Raw genomic sequence first — 24,386 nt, 5'->3', positions numbered from 1 at the left:
CCAAAAATTCATTTGGAAACTCAAAAAACCTCGAATATCTAAAATAATACTGAGCAACAAAAGTAAGGCTGGTGGTACCACTATACCTGATTTGAACCTGTGCTACAGAGCCATAGTAACAAAAACAGTGTGGTACTGAACAAAAACAGACATGTCAATCAGTGGAACAGATTAGAGGACCCAGATGTAAGTCCAGGTAGCTATAGCCACCTGATATTCAATAAAAATGCCAAAAATACTCATTGGAGAAAAGACAGCCTCTTCAGCAAATGGTGTTGGGAAAACTGGATATATATCTGCAGAAGGATGAAAATAGATTCTTCTCTCTTGCCATGCACAAGAATTAAGTCCAAATGGGTTAAAGACCTTAACATCAGACCTGAAACTCTGAAACTGCTAGAGGAAAAAGTAGGGGAAACCCTTCAACATATTGCTCTTGGCAAAGACTTTCTGAATACAACCCCATTGCTCAGGCAATAAAACCACAGATTAATCACTGGGACCTCATAAAATTACAAAGATTTTGCACTGCAAAGGACACAGTGAAAAAAGCAAAGAGCCAACCTACAGAATGGGAAAAAAAATCTTCACCAGCTATGTATCTGATAGAGGATTAATATGTAGGATATACAAAGAACTCAGAAAGTTAAATAATAAGGAATCAAACAAGCCAATCAAAAAATGGGCTATGCAGACCAGTGCACTTCACTTTGGCCCCAGCTGAAACCACAGAGGAACTGAGGAAATGAGCAAGAGTGCTGCTTTCTCAGTAAATCTGATATCAGTCCATGGGTGAAGGAGACAGACTCTGAGGACACTCAACACCTACCAAAGCAGAGATCCAGAGGCTCCTAAGAGCCCATCACTGAAGTAGACTTAAAATGCACCCAACATGGCTCAGGAAATCTTGGGGAAGAGGGGTGGAAAGATTGTTAGAGCCACAAGTTGGGACATTATGCACAGAGAAGACATCGCCTCTTCCCCATAACTGATGGCCACCCCCACAACACTCGACCCACAATTCCCATGGGGATGACTGGCATCCCCACTGAGGAGGGTCCCTTTGGAGGGGGTCAGGGATGAGGGAGAAGGTCATACCACCATGTGCTGTTTCCATACTGAAGATGGCCATGACTAATAAAAAATAAATAAATAATTCAAACTTTGGGAAACTCTATGGACAACAGGGTGCCAGGATTGAAAAGTCACACTGGAAAGGGAAAACACAATGGAGGAATGCCCAGTAGACTAAAAGAAGACATTTTGGAGCTAGAGAGATGGCTTAGTAGCTAAGGCATTTGTCTGCAAAGCCTAAGGACCTATGTTCGATTCCCCAGTACCCAGGTAAAGCCAGGTGCACAAGGAAGGTGGCACATGGATTTGAAGTTTGGAGTTTGTTTGCAGTGGCTGGAGGCCCTGGAGTGCCCATTCTCTCTTCCTCTCTCTCTTTCAAATAAATAAAATATATTAAAAAAAAAATGGGCTATGGACTTCTGGTTAAGATGGTGGCGTAGGTACCATGCCAAAGCAGCCTGGGGGGAAAAAAGACCAAAAAAACTCAGCAAAATACACACTTTTACTAAAAAGTGAGGTGTATAGGAAATTGAAGCAGCAGTGGAGAAGTAGGAGAGATCCAGAGCATCCAGAGCCCACACAGGCCAGCAAAAGCGCCCGGCAGCTCCGCCAACTGCTGCGGCGGCGGGGCGCACCAGAAAGCCACCAGGCTCGGCTTGAGCCATAGGAAAAGCCAGGTGCGGGAGCTTCTACTCACACCACGCTCTCGGCAGCTCAGGAAACATGAAGGAAGAGCGGCAGTGAGCAAGGGAGGATCAGACCACGAGGTAGAAGACCACGTGGAGCAGCGAGAGAACCAGAGCAGCTTCAGCTCCCTTCCCTCCCCCACCGCCTGAGCCCAGCTCCAGCGAACAGAGCAGCGGTCCGGGACCGGCCACGCCAACTTGAGCCGACAGCGGGACACAAGCAGGAGCAGAGTTCGGGAGCAATATTAGCGGCTCCAGAACCGGTAACAGCGGCCCCAGCAGCAGCAGACCCAGGAGCAGAAACAACAGCAGACCCAGAAGCAGCAGCTTCAGCTGCTGACAGACCCAGCAGAGGCAGCTTTGGCAGCAGCGGTTCCAGCAGCGGGGGTGCTGATCTGCAGGGCCACAGTTTCCAGGCTTGGTTTGCCCCATAGGAAAAGCCAGTGCCCAGAACCAGAAATCAGAACAGCAGCCCAACGACCCAGGCAGCAACTTGACTGAGACCAAACTCATCCAAGGTAACTGGGTTTGCACCAGGGAAGGGTCTCACTTGGTCACAAGCTGACTTGGATCCCTCAACAGACCAGAAATCTTAACATCTATGTTGATGGAGGATCTGGTTGTTATAATAACTACTCTGGCATACATACTTGGGGCTGTTTTTGACTGAATGGGTACAGTGTTTAGTTAACTTTTAGAACCTACCTGTATTTTATTCCACTCAGCCTACTTGAATACCCCCATAGCAGGGAAACTCAACCCCTAGAAGCACCTTTGTAGATACTCTGAGAGTCTTAAGAGCCACATCTAACACCTTAAGCTCCTACCCTGAAAATATATAACATCAAATCAATTGATACAGCTAAGAATACACAGCTAGCTAGAAAATCCAAGCATTAACTTAATCCAAGATGCAAAAATATATACATTATAACACAAGAAACACTAAAAAGCAAGACGATATAAATCCACCTAAAAGTATTAATGCATCAGAAATGACCTCCAGTGAGAACGAGTTAGAGGAAATGCCTGAGAAAGATTTCAAAAGAATGATTGTAAATTTGTTCAAAGAAGTCAGAGTACAAATCAAAGGAGTCAAAGAGGAACTTAAAGAGGAAATCAAAGGAGTCAAAGAAGATGCAGGACACCAATTTCATGAAATAAAGAAGGCAATACAAGACATAAATAAGGAAATAGAAATAATAAAGAAAAACCAGTCAGAATTACTAGCAATGAAGAAAACAATTAATGAACTAAAAAACTCACCAGTAGAATGGATGAAGGAGAGGACAGAATATCTAAGCTAGAAGAACAGGTGGCAGATCTAATACAGGCCAACAAAGAGAAAGACAAACTTATAGCAAAGTATGAGTGGGAATTTCAAGATATTCGGGACACTATGAAAAGATCAAATATTAGAATTCAGGGCATAGTAGAAGGAGAAGAATTCCACTCCAAAGGCATAGTAGGTGTCTTCAACAAAATCATAGAAGAAAATTTCCCCCAAATTGGGAAAGAGGTGCCAATACAGATACCGGAAGCCTTTAGAACCCCAGCCAGACAAAACCTGGAAAGAACCTCTCCTTGCCATATTATAATCAAACTTCCAAACACACACACCAAAGAAAAAATATTGAAAGCAGTTAGAGAGAAAAATCAAGTTACCTACAAAAGCAAGCCCATCAGGATTACATCAGATTATTCAACACAAACTTTTAAAGCCAGAAGGGCTTGGAGAGATATATTCCAAGTTTTGAAAGATAACAAAATTTAAAAAAAAAGAAAAATGAAGTTATGAAATTTGCAGAAAAATGGATGGATCTGGAAAGGATTATACTAAGTGAGGTAACCCAGGCCCAGAAAGCCAAGCACCACATGTTCTCCTTCATATGTGGATCCTAGCTACGGATGATTGGGGTTCTGTGTGAGAAGGAAAATACTTGGTAGCAGAGGCCAGTAAGTTAAAAAGGAGATATAAAGGGAAGAGAAAGGAAGGGGGGAGGATACTTAATAGGTTGGTATTGTATATATGTAAGTACAATGATTGAGGTGGGGAGGTAATATGATGCAGAATGGAATTTCAAAGGGGAAAGTGCATTGGGGGGAGGTATTACCATGGGATATTTTTTATAATTATGGAAAATGTTAATAAAAATTATGAAAATAAAAAAATAGTACCTTAAAAAAAAGAAAAGTGAAGTTATGAAACTTGCAGGACAATGGATGGATCTGGAAAGGATTATTAAGTGAGGTAACCCAGGTCAAGAAAGCCAAACATCACATGTTCTCTGTCATATGTGGATCCTAGCTACAAATGATTGGACCTCTGTGTGAGTAGGAAGAAAACTTCTAAGAAAACTCAGAAGCTAGAATGGACATATTAAGGGAATAGAAAGGGAGGGAGGAAGCCGAGCATGGTGGCGCTTACCTTTAATCCCAGCACTCGGGAGGCAGAGGTAAGAGGATATCTGCGAGTTCTAGGCCACCCTGAGAATACAGAATGAATTCCAGGTCAGCCTGGGCTAGAGTGAGACCCTACCTTGAAAAACCAAAAAAAAGGGGGGGGGGAGTTAATAGTATGGTATTTTATATATGTAAGTCAAAGAATAGATTAATGGGGGTGAAAATGCCTAAGTGAGGTCAAGGGAAGTGATTGAGTAAAGGAAAGGTAGAGGTAGGGCTAATCAAAAGCTAAGAGGATATAAATAACTCATGTGGAAACCTACTTTTTTGGACAATGGAATACACAGGAGCCATAGATTATTACTAGAAAAATTTCCAGTGAGTTGTTGGCCAGGGAGGTCCCTGATGCCTCCAAAACATTACAGGCCATTTTTGAGGCCCTTGGTTTACCACCAGAAATAAATGGTAAGACCCTATTGCTGAAGACTCCAAATACTCAGGCTGCAAGGTCACTAAGAAATCCTGTTGGAGCTCAGCTGAAAACCTTCTACATGTAGACCAGCTGACAGAAAGCTGGAAAAGCAATGCTGCATGCAGTTCAATAGGAGAGAGAAATCACCAGTGAAGGTACTCAACAGTGGACACTGCAAGCCTTATATTTGGCCAGCTAGGCCAAATCGGCCAATAGGTGCAATAGTGGCATGTCTGTTATTGGGGAAACCAACTGCCGTCTAATTTGACTGTAGGCCCACTCCATAGGAGGGAATACTTCCCTCATACTGAAAACCTACAACAGGGGTAGTCATGAGCCCTAGGGGTGTAATGTTTGCTGCTGTCTGGCTAAATATATATACTATACTCATCAAATTTCCCAGTAAGCACTTCTTTTAATGTTCATACCCATATATTAATGCTACTCTCACTTTTGGTTAGAGAAGCTTCTCTTTTCAGATTGCAATGACCGTGGGATGTCCAAGGCACCATGGTGCTGAAAAGTGACAGAGGAGTGCTCAGCACTGGAATATCCCAGTCACACCTTCCAAGGCTCAGGGTCAACCACAGAAGAGGTGGCTGAAAGAATGTAAGAGCCAAAGGAAGGGTAGGACTCCTTACAACATGCTCCTCCAGACACAAAATGGCCTGGATAGCCTCACAGTACCTGACACTGTCTACACATAATAGGAGGAAATAATAATAGGAGGAAAGATCATGACATCAAAATAAAAGATATTGAGACGGGGAGGAGATACGATGTAGAGTGTTGTTTCAAAGGGGAATGTGGGTGGGGGGGAGGGCATTACCATGGGATATTGTTTACAATTATGGAAGTTGTCAATAAAATAAAAATAAAGATACATGTAGTGCCTGAAAAACAAAACAAAACAAAAACAGAGCACTGCAGCATGATACCATCACCTAGGCTTCCAGTGCCAGTCTACCTTCTAACATTTCCTCACTCCACCAACCTCAATAGTGGGTTAGCTGAGTCCTATAGGAGTCGTGTTGGGCCTTGTAGACTTTAACTTACTTTTGTACTCCAGAGTGGTATTATGAGTTTCTCATGCTGCTTGGGAACCTAAGTAAAGATTTACAGCATAATTTCTATTGTATATCACTTGACAAATTTTAAAGATTTTTGTCCTTTTAATTATGCCCCACACAGTGCTAGGGATTGAACCCAGGGCCTCATTTGTGCTAATCAAGCACTCTGCCAATTTACCTACATTCCTAGAAGTCCTTTTATTTTTTTATGACTATCTTATAAGAAAAAACTTTATTCACTTTATTGTTGGGCCAAATGTGGTGGTGCATACCTTTATTTAATCCTAGCACTTGATAGGTTGTGGTAGGAAGATATCCATGAGTTTGAACCAGTGTGGAGCTACAGTGAATTCCAGTTCAGCCTGGCCTAGAGAAAGACCCTCTACCACCACCAGCCCCCAAAAAATTGAAGCCAGTCATGGTGCTACATGTCTTTAATTCCAGCACTTGGAAGGCAGATATAGGAGGATCACCATGAGTTTGAGGCCACCCTAAGACTACATAGTGAATTCTAGGTCAGCCTGGGCGAGGGCAAAACCCTACCTCAAAAAGCCAAACAACCAAAAAAAGAAATACAAACAATAAAAATAAGAAATTCACTTTATAGTTGAAATTGTATAGGTAAGGTACATAAAAGCAGAGGTTAAGAGTGACTACATCTGGGCTGGGGAGATGGCTCTTTAAAGGTACTTTCTTGCAAAGCCTAACAGCCAGAGTTTGATTCCCTAGTACCCATCTAAAGCCAGATGCAGAAAGTGGCACATACATCTGGAGTTCATGTGCAGCATCAATAGGCCCTGGCATGCCCATACTCACTTCTCTCTCTGACACTCACAAATATGTTTTTGTTTATTTGTTTGTTTGAGGTAGCATTTCACTCTAGCCCAGGCTGACATGAAATTCACTCTGTACTCTCAGGATGGCTTTGAACTCATGGCGACACGCCTACCTCTGTCTCCTAAGTGCTGGGATTAAAGGTATGCACCACCATGCCTGGCAACAAATATGTATTTTATTATTTTTTAAATACATTATTTTTTAAAGATTTTATTATTTTACTTATTTATTTATTAGAGAGAGAGGGAGAAAGAAAGAGAGAGGCAGAGAGAATGAGAATGGGCAAGCCAAGGCCTCTAGCCACTGCAAACAGACTCCAGATGTATGTGCTACCATGTGCATCTGGCATATGTGGGACCTGGAGAATCAAACCTGGGTCCATAGGCTTCTCAAGCATGCACCTTAACCACTAAGCCATCTCTCCAGCCCCAAATATGTATTTTAAAAAACTGTTTAAAAATTAGCCAGGTTTGGTGGTGCACTCCTTGAATCCCAGCACTCAGGAGGCAGAGGTAGGAGCATTGCTGTGAGTTCAAGGCCACCCTGAGACTTCACAATGAATTCTGGGTCAGCCTGGGCTAGAGTGAGACCCTACCTTGAAAAACCAAAACAAAAAAAAAAAGAAGAAAAGAAAAATTTGTTTAAAAATTAAAAAAAATACCTGGGTGTGGTGGCATCTTTAATCACAGCACTCCGGAGGCAGAGGTAGGAGAATCTCTGTGAGTTTGAGACCACTGTGAGATTATGTAGTGAATTCCAGGTCAGCCTGAACTATAATGAAATCCTACCTGGAAAAACAAACAAACAAAAAGACAATTTTAATGATTTTTTCCTTAAATGTTTATTGACAGCTTCCATAATTATAGACAATAAACTATGGTAATTTCCTCCCCCTCCTCACTTTCCCCTTCACAACTCCATTCTCCATGATATCCCCTCCCCCTCTCAATTAGTCTGTCTGTTATTTTGATGTCATCATCTTTTCCTCTTATTATGATGGTCTTGTGTAAATAGTGCTTGGCACTATAAGGTCATGGATATCCAGGCCATTTTGTGTATGGAAGGAGTCCTACCTTTCCTTTGGCTCTTACATTCTTTCTGCCACCTAATCCACAATGGACCCCTAAGCCTTAGAAGGTGTGATAGAAATGTTTCAGTACTGAGCACTCCTCTGTCACTTCTTCTTAGCACTATGGTGCCTTTTGAGTCATTCCAGAGGTCACCACCATCTGAACAGAGAAGTTTCTCTACCCAAAAGTAAGAGTAGCATTAATATATGAACATTACAGTTATGAACATTATGAGAAGTATTTACAAGGCAGTTTGGTGAGCGTAATACACACATTTAACTAGACACCAGCAGTTGTTATACCACTAGTGCTTGTGACTTTCCCCAGCATAAGTTTTCAGTATCAGACATATATTCCCTCCCATGGAGCAGGCCTTCAGTACAATTAAAGAGCAGTTGGTTTCTCCCATAACAGGCATGCCACTATTGCACCCATTATTCCCTTATATCCCTTTTCTAGTTTACTAGTCTCTGCTACTGAGTTTTATTCCAACTCACATACAAGTCCAAACATTTGTAACTAGGATCCACATATGAGAAAGTACATGCAACGTTTGGCTTTCTGGGCCTGGGTTACCTCACTAAATATAATCCTTTCCAGATGCATCCATTTCTCGCAACTTCCATAATTTCATTTTTCTTGACCTCTGGGAATGCACACCTTTAATCCCAGCACTGAGGAGGCAGAGGTAAGAGGATCTCTGTGAGTTTGAGGCCAGCCTGAGACTACAGAGTGAATTCCAGGTCAGTCTGGGCTAGAGTGAAACTCCACCTTGAAAAACCAAAAAAAAAAGAGAAAGAAAAAGAAAAAGAAAAAGAAAAAGAAAGAAAGAAAAGAAAAACAAGAAACAAAAAGGGACCTTGGGTATAATCATCAAAGAATCAGTAAGATGAGAAAGGACTGGTGAACAGGTTGTCCTTTTCTGGTTTTTGGGCATCCTTGGCTCTACCACCTACCCAAATTTTACTGCCTTCTGCTCAGGGATGGTCTTTCCCTCATGAAATAAGCTCCTCCATGCACATGTTCATGTTGTTTCACAACGAGGGTTTTTAACTTCTTTCCCCTAGCTTATATATGCTTCAAGGTCCAGTTGCAGATTCTTAGATAAGGTAATGTAACCCACAGTAAGGACATAGCCTCCTCTGCAGCTGTGTTATCTCTTTTAGCCTTGTCCCCATCTTGTCTATCTCTTCGGTTTAACTAAAAACTATCTGAAGAGCTGGGATCATGTCATATATGTACCTGTTTTCCCAGCATAGAGGTTGGCATATTGCATATGTTTAGTACTTGAGGGGAACAAAATGTCTTCAAACATTTGTGGAAGAAAGACAAAAATGCTGAGGGAAAATGTACTTAGATTCATGTGGATGGAAACTATGTTAGATTAATAAAAATGACAGTGGGGTGTGGTAGTGCACACCTTTAATCCCAGCACTCAGGAGGCAGAGGTAGGAGGATCCATGTGAGTTTGAGGCCACCCTGAGACTATAGATTGCATTCCAGGTCAGCCTGGGCTAGAGTGAGGCCCTACCTCAAATAAATAAATAAAAAGGGCTGGAGAGGTGGCTTAGCAGTTAAGCGCTTGCCTGTGAAGCCTAAGGACCCCAGTTTGAGGCTTGATTCCCCAGGCCCCACATTAGCCAGATGCACAAGGGGGCTCACGCATCTGGAGTTCATTTGCAGTGGCTGGCGTGTCCATTCTCTCTCTCTCTCTCTGCCTCTTTCTGTTACTCTTAAATAAATAAATAAAAATAAACAACAAAAAAAAAAAAAAGAAAAGAAAAGGAGAGAAACCTATGTGTATACTTCTTGGGAGTCCCAGAAGACTTCTACCCATGACTATAGCCTGTAGCACCCTTTAAGAAAAGGAGAGCCCCTATTCCACTCTTTCTATGGGGGTTAGATCCATCAGGGCTTAAATGCACAACTTAAGCAGAGGCATAGACTGGAGGAACACCTTCTTTAACAAAGGACTATGCGCCTTTCTGGCTCCTCAGGGAAGCACACACACAATCTTATGCTCTGGGCATTTAGGAGAGCTTGTGGGAAGAAAGGGGATGGTAAGAGAGCACGTACACCCCCCTCCCCCCGCCGCCCAAACATACTTCCAGTGTTTAAGGGGAGCACTTGGGAGGATCTGATCTGGCACAGGCAGATCAGGCCCTAGTGCTCTCTGCTGACCTCTCACCCCAGACCAACCTAATAGTTCTACTTTGCTTAGAGCAGAGGGAAGAAGATGACCAAGCTTCTCAGATAAGACCTTACCACTTCCAAGGCTGCTGGGAGCCTGGCTTCACTTTCCGTCTGTTCTGAGCTCTTTCCCGTAGGCGTCTGGAGGGAACACACAGATGGGTCAGGCTGATGGGACGGGCTGAGTTGAAGAGAGGGAGGCTTGTGCTATGTGGCTTTCCTCCTGGGGGAAGTCTCTGTCACCACCTTTAATATGCAATATTCTATTCGTGTTTTAATCTACCACATGGAAGGCATGTCCTTGTCCCCTTCTCACCACACTTGATTATTGGTGATACTGTTCTGGAAGCCTGTCCCTTTACCCACCTTAACCCCAATATACTTAATCCTAATCCCTCCATTATCTTTTTTCCCTCATTTAATTTTTAAAAATGTTTACTTTGCTGGGCATGGTGGCACACGCCTTTAATCCCAGCACTCGGGAGGCAGAAGTAGGATTGGCGTGAGTTTAAGGCCACCCTGAGACTACATAGTGAACTCCAGGTCAGCCTGGGCTAGAGTGAAACCCTACCACAAAAAAAAAAAAAAAAAAAAAAAAAAGTTTATTTTAATTATTTGAGAGAGAATGGGTGCACCAGGTCCACTAGCAACTGATGCATGGGCCACTTTCTGAATCTGGCTTTATGTGTGTACTGGGAAATCAAACATGGGTTCTTTGGCTTTGCAGGCAAGTGCCTTAACCACTAAGCCACCTCTCCAGTCCTCCATTATCTCTTTGATGGCTGCTTTTTTGCCTTTGTGATATCTGTAACTAAGACTCTCCTTGGACCTTCTTTTTCTGGAACACTGAGGGTTTATTAAAATTAGTCTTCAGGCTGGGGAAATTCTTGGTGATCAAAGAGTGGCACAAGCATCTTTAATCCCAATGTACCTACTGCAAAGGAATGGAAGACAGGAGAATCCTGAAGCTCATGGGCCACCCAGGCTGGCCTTCCCAGTGGCAAAATAGTAAGAGAAGAAGGTGAAAGGAAAGCCAAGTGTGATGGCAAACACCTTTAATCCCAGCACTTGGGAGGCAGAAGTAGGAGTTCTAGGCCAGCCTGAGGCTACATAGTGAATTCCAGGTCAGCTTGTGCTAAATCAAGACTCTCGCTTGAAAACAAAACAAACAAACAAAAAGTGAAAGGAGAGGACCAACATCCTGAGGTTGTTCCCTGACCTCCACATGCACACTGTGGCACCTGCACACATGCATGCATGCACCCCCCACACACACAAATTATTCAGTCTTTCAACAAGCAATAAATGTTATGATTGAAAAACCAAAGCTAGGGCTGGGGAGGTAACTCAGTTGGTAAGGTGCTTCCTTTGCAAGCACGAGAACCTGAGTTTGATTCCCAGAACTCCTATAGAGAAAAGATTCCAGGCATGGTGGTATGTATTTCTAACTCCAGCACTGGGAACATCAGGACTCTTTCTTCAAAGCAAACTCCAGGGCAATAGCAGCACAGCACTAATTTAAACACGGTCCCTATGTGAACACAGAGACCCCACACCATAAAGCCGGCCCTGCAGCTCATGCCTTTCTTCTGGCTCCTCAGTTATGACCTTTGTAGTAATTGTTTTCATGTCTGTGTTGCCCCAACTTGTTCTGAATTATAAACTCCTTTATCTGGGGAGCTGTTGAACTCTGCATATGGATGTCCTTCTGAAATTTCAAACTCATGCCTGGAGTGGTGACACATGCCTTTAATCTCAACACTCCAGAGGCAGAGGTAGGAGGATCCAGCCTGAGACTACATAGTGAATTTCAGGTAAGCCCTGGCTAGAATGAGACCCTACCTAGAGAAACAAAAACTAAATTTAAACTCAGTGTCTCCAAAATAGGACTCATTTATCTCCCCTCTTCAATGCTCCCAACTCCTAGTTCCTCACCCTAATTCCACCATCAATTCATTCTGTTTTTCTCTCTCTTGAGATGGTTTCCAGCCCAGGACAGCCTCATTCTCTATATAGCTGAGGATGACCTTGAACTTCTAATCCTCCTGCCTCAACCTCCTGATAGCTGAGGTGTGCCACTCTTGTTTATTTATTTGAAAGAGAGAGAGAGAGAGGCAGAGAGAGAGAATGGGTGCACCAGTGCCTCTAGCCACTGCAAACAAACTCCAGACACATGTGCCACCTTGTGCATTTGGCTTATGTGGGTACTGAGGAATCAAACCTGGATCCTTTGGCTTTGCTGACAAGTGCCTCAACTACTAAGCCATTTCTCCAGTTCCTCTTATGTTTTTTAAATTTTATTTATTTGCAAGCAGAGAGAAATAGAAGAGAGAGAGAAAGAATGGGTACTCCAGGGCCTCCAGCCACTGAAAACAAACTCCAGATGCATGTACCACTTTGTGCATCTGGCTTTATGTAGGTACTGGGGAATTGAACCCACGTTGTCAGGCACTGCAGGCAAGCACTTTAACTGCTGAGCCATCTCTCAAGCCCCAACTATTAGAGAGAGCACGGAGGGGTTGGGGGAGAGGGAGAATTGGCCAGGACCTCAGCCACTGCAATCAAACTCCAGACACTTATGCCACCTAGTGGGCATGTGCAACCTTGCGCTTGCCTCACCTTTGTGCATCTGGCTTATGTGATATCTGGAGAGTTGAACATGGATCCTTAGGCTTTGCAGGCAAGCACCTTAACTGCTACGCCATTTCTCTAGGCCCCCCTTTTTTGAGATAGGGTCTTGCTCTATCCCAGGCTAACCTGGAATTCACTATGTAGCCTCAAGGTGGCCTTAAACTCAAGGTGATCCTCCCACCTCTCTGCCTCCTGAGTTCTGGGTTTAAAGACGTGTGCACAACACCCGGAAACCCCCATTGTTATGTTATATATAGTGCTGGGATGAAACCCAGGGAGTTATGCATGCTAGGCAGGTGCTCTACTTACTGACCCTTAGTTTTGTTTCTGTTATTTTTTAATATTTTCTTTTATTTATTTATTTGAGGGGGGCCACAGAGAGGGAGAAAGAGAGAATGGGCCTGCCAAAGCATCCAGCTGTTGCAGACAAACTCCAGACACATGCACCACCTTGTGCATCTGATTTATGTGGGTCTTGGAGAATCGAACATGGATCCTTAGGCTTGGCAGGCAAGTAAGTGCCTTAACCTCTAAGCAGTCTCTCCAGCCTTTGTTTCTGTGAGACAGGTTTCCTATATGGCCTGGGCTGGCCTTGAATTCTCTGGGTAGGCCAGGCTGGCTACAAACTCATCTTCCTGGCTTAGCCTCCTGATGGGACCAAGTCCCATCAATTCTGACCCTCAAGGCTAGGTATGGTGGCACATACCTTTAATCCCAGCACTGGAGAGGCTGAGGTAAGAGGATCACCATGAGTTCCAGGTCAGCCTGGGTCCTAGTGAGATCCTTCATCAGAGACAGTAGATTCTGACCCTCAAGCCCATGCCCCTTCTTCTTTTCCACTTTCACTCCCCTGGAAGAACCCTAGGATGGTCCTTTATTATCCTCCATATGTGTCACTGACTGTTCTTGGTTCCTGAACTCAGCTCCATGGGTCTTTGCTCTAGTCAGGGCACCTCTCTCCCAGCCTCTTATTCCCAAAAGACCACTAACATGTCATTTCCATATTCAGAGATCTTCAGTGACTCATTTGCTGCAGTTAGGCACAAACTCCTTTGCCTGGCATTTAAGGTCCTGTTGTATGGCTCCGAATCTTTTCCATGTTCATCTCTTACCCCTCCTCTTCATGTCCCTGAGGTTTCAACCCAACTGTACAACCATCTGGTCCCTTATTGGTCCATGTATTTTCTTGCATTGTAGAATTTGACAACTGTACAACCATCTGGTCCCTTATTGGTCCATGTATTTTCCTACATTCTATAATTTGAACTGCCTCTATTCATAAACTCCAGAGTTTAGAGTTTGCTTACTCCACTATAACCATGTAATTTCTCTGTCCATTCACCACAGCCATTGCACATGGCCCTACCCATTGTGTTCTTGTATGTCTTCTGCTATACTTCCACCTATATTAAAGATAAACCTCAGCTGGGCATAGTGCCACACACCTTTAATCCCAGCACTCAGGAAGCAGAGGTAAAAGGATTGCTGTGAATTCAAGGCCACCCTAAGACTACATAGTGAATTCCAGGCCATCCCGGGCTAGAGTGAGAACCTACCTTGACAAACCAAAAAATAGCTGTCCATAGTGGTACATGCCTTCAATCCCAGCACTTGGGAAGCAGAGGTAGGAGGATCACCATGATTTTGAGGCCACCCTGAGACTACAAAGTGAATTCCGGGTCAGTCTAGGCTAAAGTGAAACCTTGCCAAAAAAAAAAAAAAAAAAAAATACAAATACACACACACATATATATAATGCAATAAGGGGACTTAAAGCTGGATCAAAACAGACACACAATGGAACCCCAGCTCTGTTGTTTAACTGGGTAGCTGTGGGTAATTTACTTAAACTGTCTCTGTAAAATAGGTAATAACACTGTATGTACTCTTTAAAGAATTAACAGGTAGGGCTAGAGAGATGGCTTAGCGGTTAAGCGCTTGCCTGAGAAGCCTAAGGACCCCGGTTCAAGGCTCAATTCCCCAGGACCCACGTTAGCCAGATGCACAGGGGGGCGCATGCATCTGGAGTTCGTTTACAGTGGCTGGAGGCCCTGGTGTGCCCATTTTCTCTCTCTCTCTCTCTCTCTCTCTCTCTCTCTCTCTCTCTCTCACTCTCTTTCTCTCACTCTCAAATAAATAAAAATATATTTAAAAAAAAAGAATTAACATTATCTGTATTCTCCTCTCATAACCACCCATGCTCCGCTAACCCTGTTGAGGACTCAGGAAGCATCTCACCACCAAGTTCTGCATGTGGTGGGTTGGAGGCTGGCCTTCAAAGTACTCAGATAGCTGTGCAGCATGCCTAGGGGTGAGGAGAGCTGCTGCCTCTGTTCCCTTTGTTCAAATTCATGGCTCAGGCAGCAGCAGGCGTAGGCGTCCCCAGGGGAGGCAGTGACAGCTTCAGTTGTCACACGGGCTATGCAGGTGATAAGGCTGTGGGGCTCTGCCACAGGAGGTACATACAGACCCACTGGGTCATGCCACAGCTAATGGGCATCCCTGGGGAATATATCTCCTACTTGAACCACTCCAAGTCAAATCCCAGATACCCTGCTCCCTGCAGGATAGGGTAAGATAGAAAGATGAACCTAGAGTCAAAAGACTGGACCCACTGGTCACTAAATTGCTAAATGACGCCAGATCTAGTGTCTCATTGGAAAGTAGACAAAGTAGGCCTAATTATCTTTCAAATCCTGTTGAAAATGGACTATCCTAGCACCAAATAAGTTCTAGAGCTTTCCTGTATATTTAGACTCCTTGTTTCTCAGGATCTCCTGAGTTTTCCATCCATATGTATTCCTTCCTTGGAGACTCTGCGAACAGAAAGCCAAGATAACCAGATGGCAATAGCAAAAAAATTCTTTATTGGAAAGGAATGGGGTAGCCCCTTGCTGGTGCCTCCTGGCCCTGGCCAAAGGGGTTACCACTGCTCAGCTCTACTTTCTGGCATCTAAAAGCAGAAAATCTGTCCACACGTTACTGTCAATAACCTTAAAGGGGAAACGTTAGAGCGAAATGGTAAATCAGAATCCAATCTCAGCACTTTCAGGCCGTGCCTTTAAGAACTTGTTAAGGGCAAAGTTGACCAGGGCCACCGGAAGTCTGTTTTTACCTTTAAAGGTGAGGCATGTTTAGAGTAGTAAGGAGGTCAATTTTATCCAGGAGTCCACAAAACACTTTTGCAGTCCCCCTCCCCTCCCCAGGTAGGGTTTCACTGTAGCTCAGGCTGACCTGGAATTCACGAAGTAGTCTCAGGGTGGCTTCGAACTCACGGCGATCCTCCTACCTCTGCCTCCCAAGTGCTGGGATTAAAGGCATGCGCCACCACACTCAGCTCCCACTTTTCCAGTTTAAAAGACTCTTTACAGGAGAGGTGGCCAAGGGCCAGCTAATTTGGTTTTTGTTTTGTTTTGTTTTGTTTGTAGAAGTGATGTTTTTTTTCCTGACTTGTTCCGGCCCAGGTCCAGTCCGCGCGCACGACGTCCTCCAGAGTGGTGACCACGGCATCCTGAAGCTTTTGGTGTCCTGGACGGCTGCACGCGGTCGGGGGAGGGCCGAGGGGACTCGCCAAGGGCACGGTGGCCATGGCGACAGCTGTGGCCATGGCGACCGCGGCTCAGAGCACAGAGAGGTCGTGACACGATCTGGAGCGCTGCTTGAAGAACTTGGCGTTGCGCGGCACCAGGTTGGCGAGGAAGCGCTTGGCCTTCTTGGTGAGGCTCTCGCGGCGCGCGGGCGGCGCGGGGCCCTCGAGGCTGCCCGGCTCCGGCGGCTGCGCCCGGCGGCCCCGGCCCCGCCGCAGCCGGATCTGGCGCACTGCGCCCTCGAAGAGCTCCCGCGTGTTGTGGTGCAACGCGGCCGAAGTCTCGATGTGTTTGCAGCTCAGCGTCCCGGCCAGGTGGCGGCCCTCTGCGGGAGGGAACAGGCTCAGCGCGCGGCTGGGGGCGCCTGCGCGGGAAGGGGTTGGACTACCGGGTGGATTCCGAGGTCTGGGCGACCCCGCCTTGGGGCGCCCCAGGTGCGAAGCGGGGGAGCAGCGCGCCTGGGAGGAGAGGTGAGGACCCTAAGAATGGGGTACCGGGGTTCTGCCCTTATCCAGGAGCTAAATGCAAGAGAGTTCCTGCACCCGTGAGGCTAAAAAAGGCTTTAGGGAGAAGACGTGACACGGAAGGGAGAGCATTCCCTTGAGATCGTAAGTATGGAGTCGGTTGGGGATACACACCCTCCAGTGATACCTCCCGAGAGCGGGCCAAGTCACTCTTGTTTCCCACTAGGATGATTGGCAGGTCGTGGTGGGGCCTCCCAGCCCGGAGCCGAAGAAGCGTTTCCGGAACTTTCGAGAAACTTCGTCGATCCGTGACTGAGAAGACTATGAGAAAGGCATCCCCGGTCTGAAGGCAGTGGTCCCGCAGCCATCCGCCTGCGTCTCCCTGCGGATGAGCAAAGAGCAGTGGAATTAGAGGCTCAGGAGACTGCTCAGCGCCTGTAGCTAAAAAAAGGAATCAGACTCCTGCTTTGGACATGGAGGTACTTAAGAGTCTTCTATCCAGCTTTCTGGAGAAGGGGCAAGTTAGTGATTGTGAATTCCACATGAAAGAATTGATGACATAGGATCCTAGACTAGGGTAGCCATTCTATTTTCTTAGGCTGAAGCTCTGGATCAAGAAAAAAGTAGTACCAAATGTAGGGGCTGGAGATGTAGCTCAATTGGTAAAGCACGTGCATGCGCAAGGCCCTGAGTTCCATCCCCAGCATAAACTGAATGTGTAACCCCAACGCTGGAGAAGGAGGCGGAAAGAGGATCATAAATTCAACAGCATCCTCTGCTGCATGGGTTGTTCAAGGCCAGCCTGGGTGCTACCTCAGGCCCTGTCAGAAATAATTAAAGTGTGTAATCCAGATGTGATGACTCACACCTGTAATTCCAGCATTCATCAGGCTGAGGCAGGAATGCTGCCCTGAGTTCCAGGCCATTCGCCTTCACAGTGGAGAGCCTGACTCAAAAACCAAAAATTAGTAGTAATAAATACACTCTTTTTAAAAGTATTTTAAGGGGCTGCATTTGCCTGCAGACAAAGGATCCCGGTTCAATTCTCTAGGACCCACGTAAACACAAGGTGGCACATGAGTCTGGGGTTCGTTTGCAGTGGCTGGAGGGCCCAGCACACCCATTCTCTCTCTCATTGTCTGCCTCTTTCTTTCTCTAATAAATAAATAAAATATTTTCTTCATTTATCCTTTTTATTTATTTTTATTAACAACTTCCATGATGATAAACAATATCCCATGGTAATGCCCTCCCTCCCCCCACTTTCCCCTTTGAAACTCTATTCTCCATCATATCCCCTCCTAAATAAAATATTTTTTAAAAGTATTTTAAGCTGGGTGTGGTGATGCAAACCTTTAAACCCAGCACTCAGGAGGCCTAAGTACAAGGATCACTGTGAGTTCAAGGCCACTCTGAGACTACATAGTGAATTCCAGGTCAGCCTGGACTAAGATGAAACCCTATCTTAAAAAAAAAACCGGGGTGGGGGGGAAACTGGAGAAATGGCATAGTGGTTAAGGCAGTTGCCTATGAAGCCTAAGGACCCAGGTTTGATTTCCCCCAGTACCCTTGTAAAGTACCCACAAAGTCATGAATGTGTCTGGAGTTCATTTGCAGTGGCTAAAGTCCCTGGCACGCTCATTCTCTACCTGCCTCTTCCTCTGTAAGTAACTTTTTTATAAAAGGAAAAAATGTAATTTAGCCTCCATTTTATGTTCATACATTCAGTCCTCACTTTTCCCTCCCTCTTTCTAATGTCAAAGAGCACTGGGCTGGAGAGATGGCTTAGCGGTTAAGCGCTTGCCTGTGAAGCCTAAGGACTCTGGTTCGAGGCTCGGTTCCCCAGGACCCACATTAGCCAGATACACAAGGGGGCACACGTGTCTGGAGTTCGTTTCCTGCCATGCCCATTCTCTCTCTCTCTCTCTTTTTCTCTCTCTCACTCTCTGCCTCTTTCTCTCTCTGTCTGTCACTGTCAAATAAATAAATAAACAAAAACAAAAAATTTTTTTTAAAAAAAGAGCACTGAGCGCTTCTCACATCACACTCTCAGGCTGAAATAGTTATGGATGGGGTCAATTTCTGGGTGTTCAGCCTTACTTGAAAGGTTTGTCAAATTTATATTATAACTGGTTTGGAAGGTTCTAGAAGAAATTGGATCTCATGACTGTGGGCCATGATATGCACATTAATGTGAACCTTTGCTCTTTGAGATGAGATTAGTGAGAAGTCAGTTTTCAGCACATGTTGAAACATGGCTTGCAGTCCCACTAGCGTTTAGCCAAACTGTCCTTCCCCAGTTCAGCTTCACCTGTTCACAGTCAAGGCTTAGTCCTCACCTCTTCCCAGATATCATAAACAATTAAAGTCACTTCTTCTTTGTCCACCATGATGCGTCTCTCATAGGTGTCCTCTGTTGGGAAATTGAAGGAATAAAGTCTATTAGAAGGTTCCCTAACACTCAGACCTGGTAACCAGGAACACTATAGCTCCCAGCACCAGGGAGCCCCTCCAGGGAGACTGTTATAGAGGTTCTGTCCTCCAGGAGCTATTCTTGCCACAGAGCACTTTCATCCCTGATTAAAACCCTAATGTTGCAGGACATGATGGTGCATGCCTTTAATCCCAGCACTTGGGAGGCAGAATTAGGAGGAGTGCCTTAGTTCGAGGCCACCCTGAGACTGACTACATAGGGGATTTCAGGTCAGCCTAGACTAAAGCAAGACCCTACCTTAAACAAATACAAAAGACTAATGTTGGGCTGGAGAGATGGCTCCTCTGTTAAAAGCGCTTGTTTGCAAAGCCTGATGGCCCAGGTTCATTTCCCCAGTTTGTACATAAAGCCAGATGCACAAAGGGGCCTATGCATCTGGAGTTCCTTTGCAGTGGCAGGAGACCTTGTCATGCCCATACTCACTCTGTCTCTGCCTCTGCCTCTCAAATAAATTTATGTATTGTTTTTTCGAAGTAGGGTCTCACTCTAGCCCATGCTGACCTGGATTTTGCTATGTAATCTTAGGGTGGCCTCAAACTCATGGCAGTTATCCTAGATCTGCCTTCCAAGTGCTGGGATTAAAGGAGTGCATCACCATGCCCAGCTTTGTATTTTTTTTTTTAATGAGAGAAAGAGAATTGGCATGCCAGGGCCTCTGGCCACTATAATCAAACTTCAGATGCATGTGTTACTTGTGTGTATGTGCAACCTTGTGTGCTTATGTTACCTTGTGCATCTGGCTTACATGAGTCCTGAAGAGTCAAATATGGGTCCTTAGGCTTCACAAGCAAGCTGAAAATTGTGGCGCATCCCTTTAATCCCAGCACTCAGGAAGCAGAGGTAAAATTGCCATGAGTTTGAGGCCAGCCTGAGTCTGCATAGTGAATTTGAGGTCAGCCTGGACTAAAGCAAGACCTTACCCCCCCAAAAAAAAACAAGAAAGAAAGAAAGCTTTAAAAATAAAAATCCCTGGGCTGGAGAGATGGCTTAGCGGTTAAGCGCTTGCCTGTGAAGCCTAAGGACCCCAGTTCGAGGCTCGGTTCCCCAGGTCCCAGGTTAGCCAGATGCACAAGGGGCACATGCGTCTGGAGTTCGTTTGCAGAGGCTGGAAGCCCTGGCACGCCCATTCTCTCTCTCTCCCTCTACCTGTCTTTCTCTCTGTGTCTGTCGCTCTCAAATAAATAAATTAGGAAAAAAATAATAAAAAAATATAAAAATCCCTAGGGCTAGAGAAATTGCTTAGTGGTTAAGGCGCATGCCTGCCAAGCTTAAGGACCCAGGTTTGATTCCCCAGTACCCATGTAAGCCAGATGCACAAGGTGGCACATGCATCTGGAGCTTGTTTTGCAGTGGCCAGAGGCCCTGCTGCACCCATTCTCTTTCTCTGTCTGCCTCTCTCTTTCTTGCTCAAATAAATAAGTAAATAAATAAAAAGTTAAAAAAAAATAAAACCCTAAGGTCCCCTCAGCCTTTGTAGGGTTCCATCAAATACCTGAGTTCTCCAGCTCATGAGCACTGTCTCCCTGGAGATCACCAAAAGTGCTTGCTAGGGTGCTCTTGCCCACACCACTCTCCCCCACCAGCATGACCTTGAAGATGCCATCTTTTGGGACAGGAGCTGTCTCTCCTGAGCCCAAGGAGTCAGAGGAGCCAGAAGATGAGGCCTGAGGTGGCCAATCAAGTTCATCTACAGCCTGAGTTCGCCTCAGCTGATGCTTGTAGGGCACTGGCATACTGCCTCTTCTTCTGGGGGCTCCAGGGTCAGGGAGTGGCCCACTTCGGTCCAACTCTGCCAACAGTTTTTCTGGATTCTTCAGAAGTATAGCATCTGCTCCTAGGGGAGCAGAGAAAAGGAGACTGTAATTGAAGCATCACCAGCCATTTGCTGCGGGTTTCATTTAGGCTACTCCTGCCTCAGAGGCTTTGAGAATCCTTGGCCCAATCTCTTACCCTAAAGTTAACCAGAAGCCTGAACTTCCAAGGGACTAACATGGTTTCTGCATTGTGAAACAGCCACAATCTGTTCAAACATTTTCTGTGCAAAGGAGGCATCTATGTACATGCTTGTATATCTGCTTACACCATATACTGACACAGGCACACTAATGTCCAAACTAAAGAGGGCAGAATGGAAAGCTGCTGCCCAGGTACTGAGGAGTAGGTATGGGCAAAGGCACAAACTTTATAGGGAGCCTGGTCCCAGGACTCTGCAAGATGTGTGTGGGGTGGGGGAATACTTCCCATGCTGCCTTAGCTGAGCATCCCTACGGGGTGTGTGTGTGTGTGTGTGTGTGTGTGCGCGTGCGTGCGCGCGTGCGTGTGTGCGTGCGTGTATCCTCTTGCATCCTTGGCTGTCCCAGCAAGTGGGAGAGAATATCGTGTTCATGGAGAGGTAGAGGTAGAGGGTGGGCGGCAATGCAAGGGTCAGGTAACTGGAGGAGTAACGGCAGACACAACAAAGGAAGATGGAGAGAAGCTGTAAATAGCACAGGATCAATACTTGGCGAGCAGCCAGGACCTCTGGAGTCAGGAGAAACCCTTACAACAGGTCCCCATGGCAGCCCCTCCACCCCACCAGGCTAGTGATTCCCAGGCTTGTGGATTGCCCCTTTACTGCTCACTTCCATTTAGCCTAGCATCAGGAATGAAGCTGACATAGGGAACAAGTACCAGTTTCTCAAGCAAAGCCCTGGGAGTTATGGGGGAGGGGTGTCTAGGCAGCTCCCCCTCCCCCTTAACAGCATGGACCTTAGATGTGCAGAAGTCTTCTTTATTACCTGACTTGCTTTCTCCTTTTGCTGGTTAAAACATAATTCTGACCTCCCCCCATGAAAGCTTTAACCCATATATTCAGCTCAAACCTGCTCAGGTTAGCCCTCACCTGGTGTGGGTGTCCCTGGTGGGGAGGCCTGACGGCTGCTGGAAGAACAAAGTGCTGTAGTCTCTGTGTCCGTGTCCATGTTGATGTTGAGAGCTGCGTGCATCAGCTTGCGTGTGCGAGTGCAACCCAGCAGCTCAAAGCGCCTGTTCCTTCCCTCAGCAGCATTGTCAGCTTTCCCCTTTAAATACCACCCTCCACTTTCCCTCCCCCTCCGACACCTGGGGAAATTGTCCCACCCCCTGATGAGGTCACATATGCTAATAAGCAGTGATGTCAGCGGGATTCCCTCCTTCTGCCCCCTCCCTTTGTGTCACTTCCCTCTGTGCAATTACTGACTGCAGAACCTGGTTAAGGCACGACAGAGTAGCAGAAGAAATGAGTTAAGAGGATGAGGTGGAGAGAGAGGTCCATAAAAGAGCAGATTGTGGCAGACGGGCAAGGACTCAGGAGAGCAGGGTCTTTTGCTCCAGGATTCCAGGATTTGTCTTTTGTTTCCAGCACCCAACCCAGTGTCTAGCCCAGAGTGGGTACTCAGTGGCAAAAAAGAAAAGAAAGAAAGAAATGACAGACAAAAAGGCTATAAACTACCAGCCAGGCGTGGTGGTGCATGCCTTTAGTCCCATTACTCTGAGGTAGGAGAATTACCATGAGTTCGAGGCCACCCAGAGACTACATACTAAATTCCAGGTCAGCCTGCACTAGAGCAAGACTCTACCTCGAAAAAACAAACAAACAAAAGGCTGAAAACTGATCAGAGCCCTGCATGGTGGCACATACCTTTAATCTCAGCACTTGGGATACAGAGGTAAGAGGATCGCCATGAGTTTGAGGCTACCTTGAGACTGCATAGTGAATTCCAGGACAGCCTTGGCTAGAGTGAGACACTACCTCGATAAAAACAAAATAAAATAAAATAAAAACTGATCTGAAAAAAAAATGAAACAGGAAATGGCCTCTTCTAGGATAAGAGCAACAAAAGTATCGATTTTTCACCTTTCTCAAGGCCTTCAAGGGCTCTGGGAAAGCGATTTTTTTTTTTTTTTTTTTTTTTTGTAATTGACAACTTCCATAATTGTAAACAATATCCCATGGTAATTCCCTAACTCCCTACCCCCACTTTCCCCTTTGAAACTCCACTCTCCAACATATCCTCTCCCCCTCTCAAGCAATCTCTCTTTTATTTTGGTATCATGATCTTTTCTTCCCATTATGATAGTCTTGTGTAGGTAGTGTCAGGCACTGTGAAGTCACGGATATCCAGGTCTTTTTGTGTCTGGAGGAACACGTTGTAAGGAGTCCTACCCTTCCTTTGGCTCTTACATTCTTTCAGCCACTTCTTCTGCAATGGACCCTGAGCCATGGAAGGTGTGATTGAGGTATTTCAGTGCTGAGCACTCCTCTGTCACTTCTTCTCAGCACCATGGTACCTTCTGACTCATCCCAAGGTCACTGGCATCTGAAAAGATAATCTTCTCTAACCAAAAGTGAGAATAGCATTAATATATGGGTATGAACATTAAGTGAAGTGCTTACTGGGCAGTTTGGTGAGCATAGTATACACATTTAGCCAGACAGCAGCAGACATTTGACCCTTACGGCTCATGACTACCCCTGTTATAGGTTTTCAGTATGAGGGATGTATTCCCTCCCATGGAACAGTTCTCCGGTCAAATTAGAGGGCAGTTGGTGTCCTCCAGAACAGACATGCCACTATTGCACCCATTGGCTCATTTGGCCTGTCTGGCCAAATTTAAGGCTTTCAGTGTCCACTGTTGAGTATCTTCACTGGTGATTTCTCTCTCTCCCATTGAACCGCATGCAGAATGGCTTTTTCCAGCTTTCTGTCAGCTGGTCTACATGGAAGAGGTTATCAGCTCAGCTCCAGCAGGATAACTCAGTGGCCTTGCAGCCCAAGTATGTGGAGACTTCAGCAATAGGGTCTTATCATCTATTCCTGGTGGGAAACCAAGAGCTTCTGCCATGGCCTATAATGTTTTGGGGGCATCAGGGACTTCCGTGGCCAACAACTCACTGGAAGGTATCCCATCCCTGGCACTGAAAATTTTCTAGTAACAATCTATGGCTTCTGAGTGTTCCATTGTCCAAAGTAGGTTTCCATATGACTTAGTTATATCCTCTTAGAATCTGATCAGCCCTCCCTCCACCTTTCCTTTACTCAATCTCTTCCCCTGACCTCAGGCCTTTTCAACCCCCATTAATCTGTTTTTCTACTTACATATATACAATACCATCCTATTAAGTCCTCCCCTCCCTCCTTTTCTATTCTCTTTATATTTATTTATTTATTTGGTTTTTCAAGGTAGGGTCTCACTCTAGCTCAGGCTGACCTGGAATTCACTATGCAGTCTCAGGGTGGCCGTGAACTCATGGCGATCCTCCCACCTCTGCCTCCCTAGTGCTGAGATTAAAGGCATGTGCCACCACGCCTGGCTATTCTCTTTATATCTCCTCTCTATCTTATTGGCCTCTGCTACTATTATTCCTACTCACATAGAAGTCCAATCAT

The 24,386-nt window shown here is 45.5% G+C and overlaps 1 protein-coding gene and 1 long non-coding RNA gene across 2 annotated transcripts; one reads left to right on the top strand and one right to left on the bottom strand.

Annotated features, from left to right (window-relative positions):
- Positions 1 to 15,286: 15,286 nt before the first annotated feature.
- Rem2 (RRAD and GEM like GTPase 2) lies at positions 15,287 to 22,063 on the bottom strand. Its single transcript, XM_045154677.1, has 5 exons — positions 21,860 to 22,063; positions 20,471 to 20,812; positions 18,824 to 18,897; positions 16,659 to 16,866; positions 15,287 to 16,345 (listed from the first exon to the last, which is right to left on the bottom strand). Exons 1-5 carry the CDS (start codon positions 21,960 to 21,962, stop codon positions 16,053 to 16,055), a joined length of 1,020 nt encoding a protein of 339 aa, XP_045010612.1. The 5' UTR covers positions 21,963 to 22,063; the 3' UTR covers positions 15,287 to 16,052.
- On the top strand, positions 15,766 to 17,621 carry LOC123462164. The gene is made up of 3 exons (XR_006638138.1): positions 15,766 to 16,149; positions 16,536 to 16,628; positions 16,711 to 17,621. It is a non-coding gene; the product is annotated as an uncharacterized LOC123462164 (long non-coding RNA).
- Positions 22,064 to 24,386: the final 2,323 nt, after the last annotated feature.

This window comes from Jaculus jaculus, chromosome 7 (assembly GCF_020740685.1).
Source record: "Jaculus jaculus isolate mJacJac1 chromosome 7, mJacJac1.mat.Y.cur, whole genome shotgun sequence".
NCBI classification, from domain to species: domain Eukaryota; kingdom Metazoa; phylum Chordata; class Mammalia; order Rodentia; family Dipodidae; genus Jaculus; species Jaculus jaculus.
The sequence above is the reverse complement of the archived record's forward strand: the minus strand, read 5'-3'. Positions and strand labels throughout refer to the sequence as shown.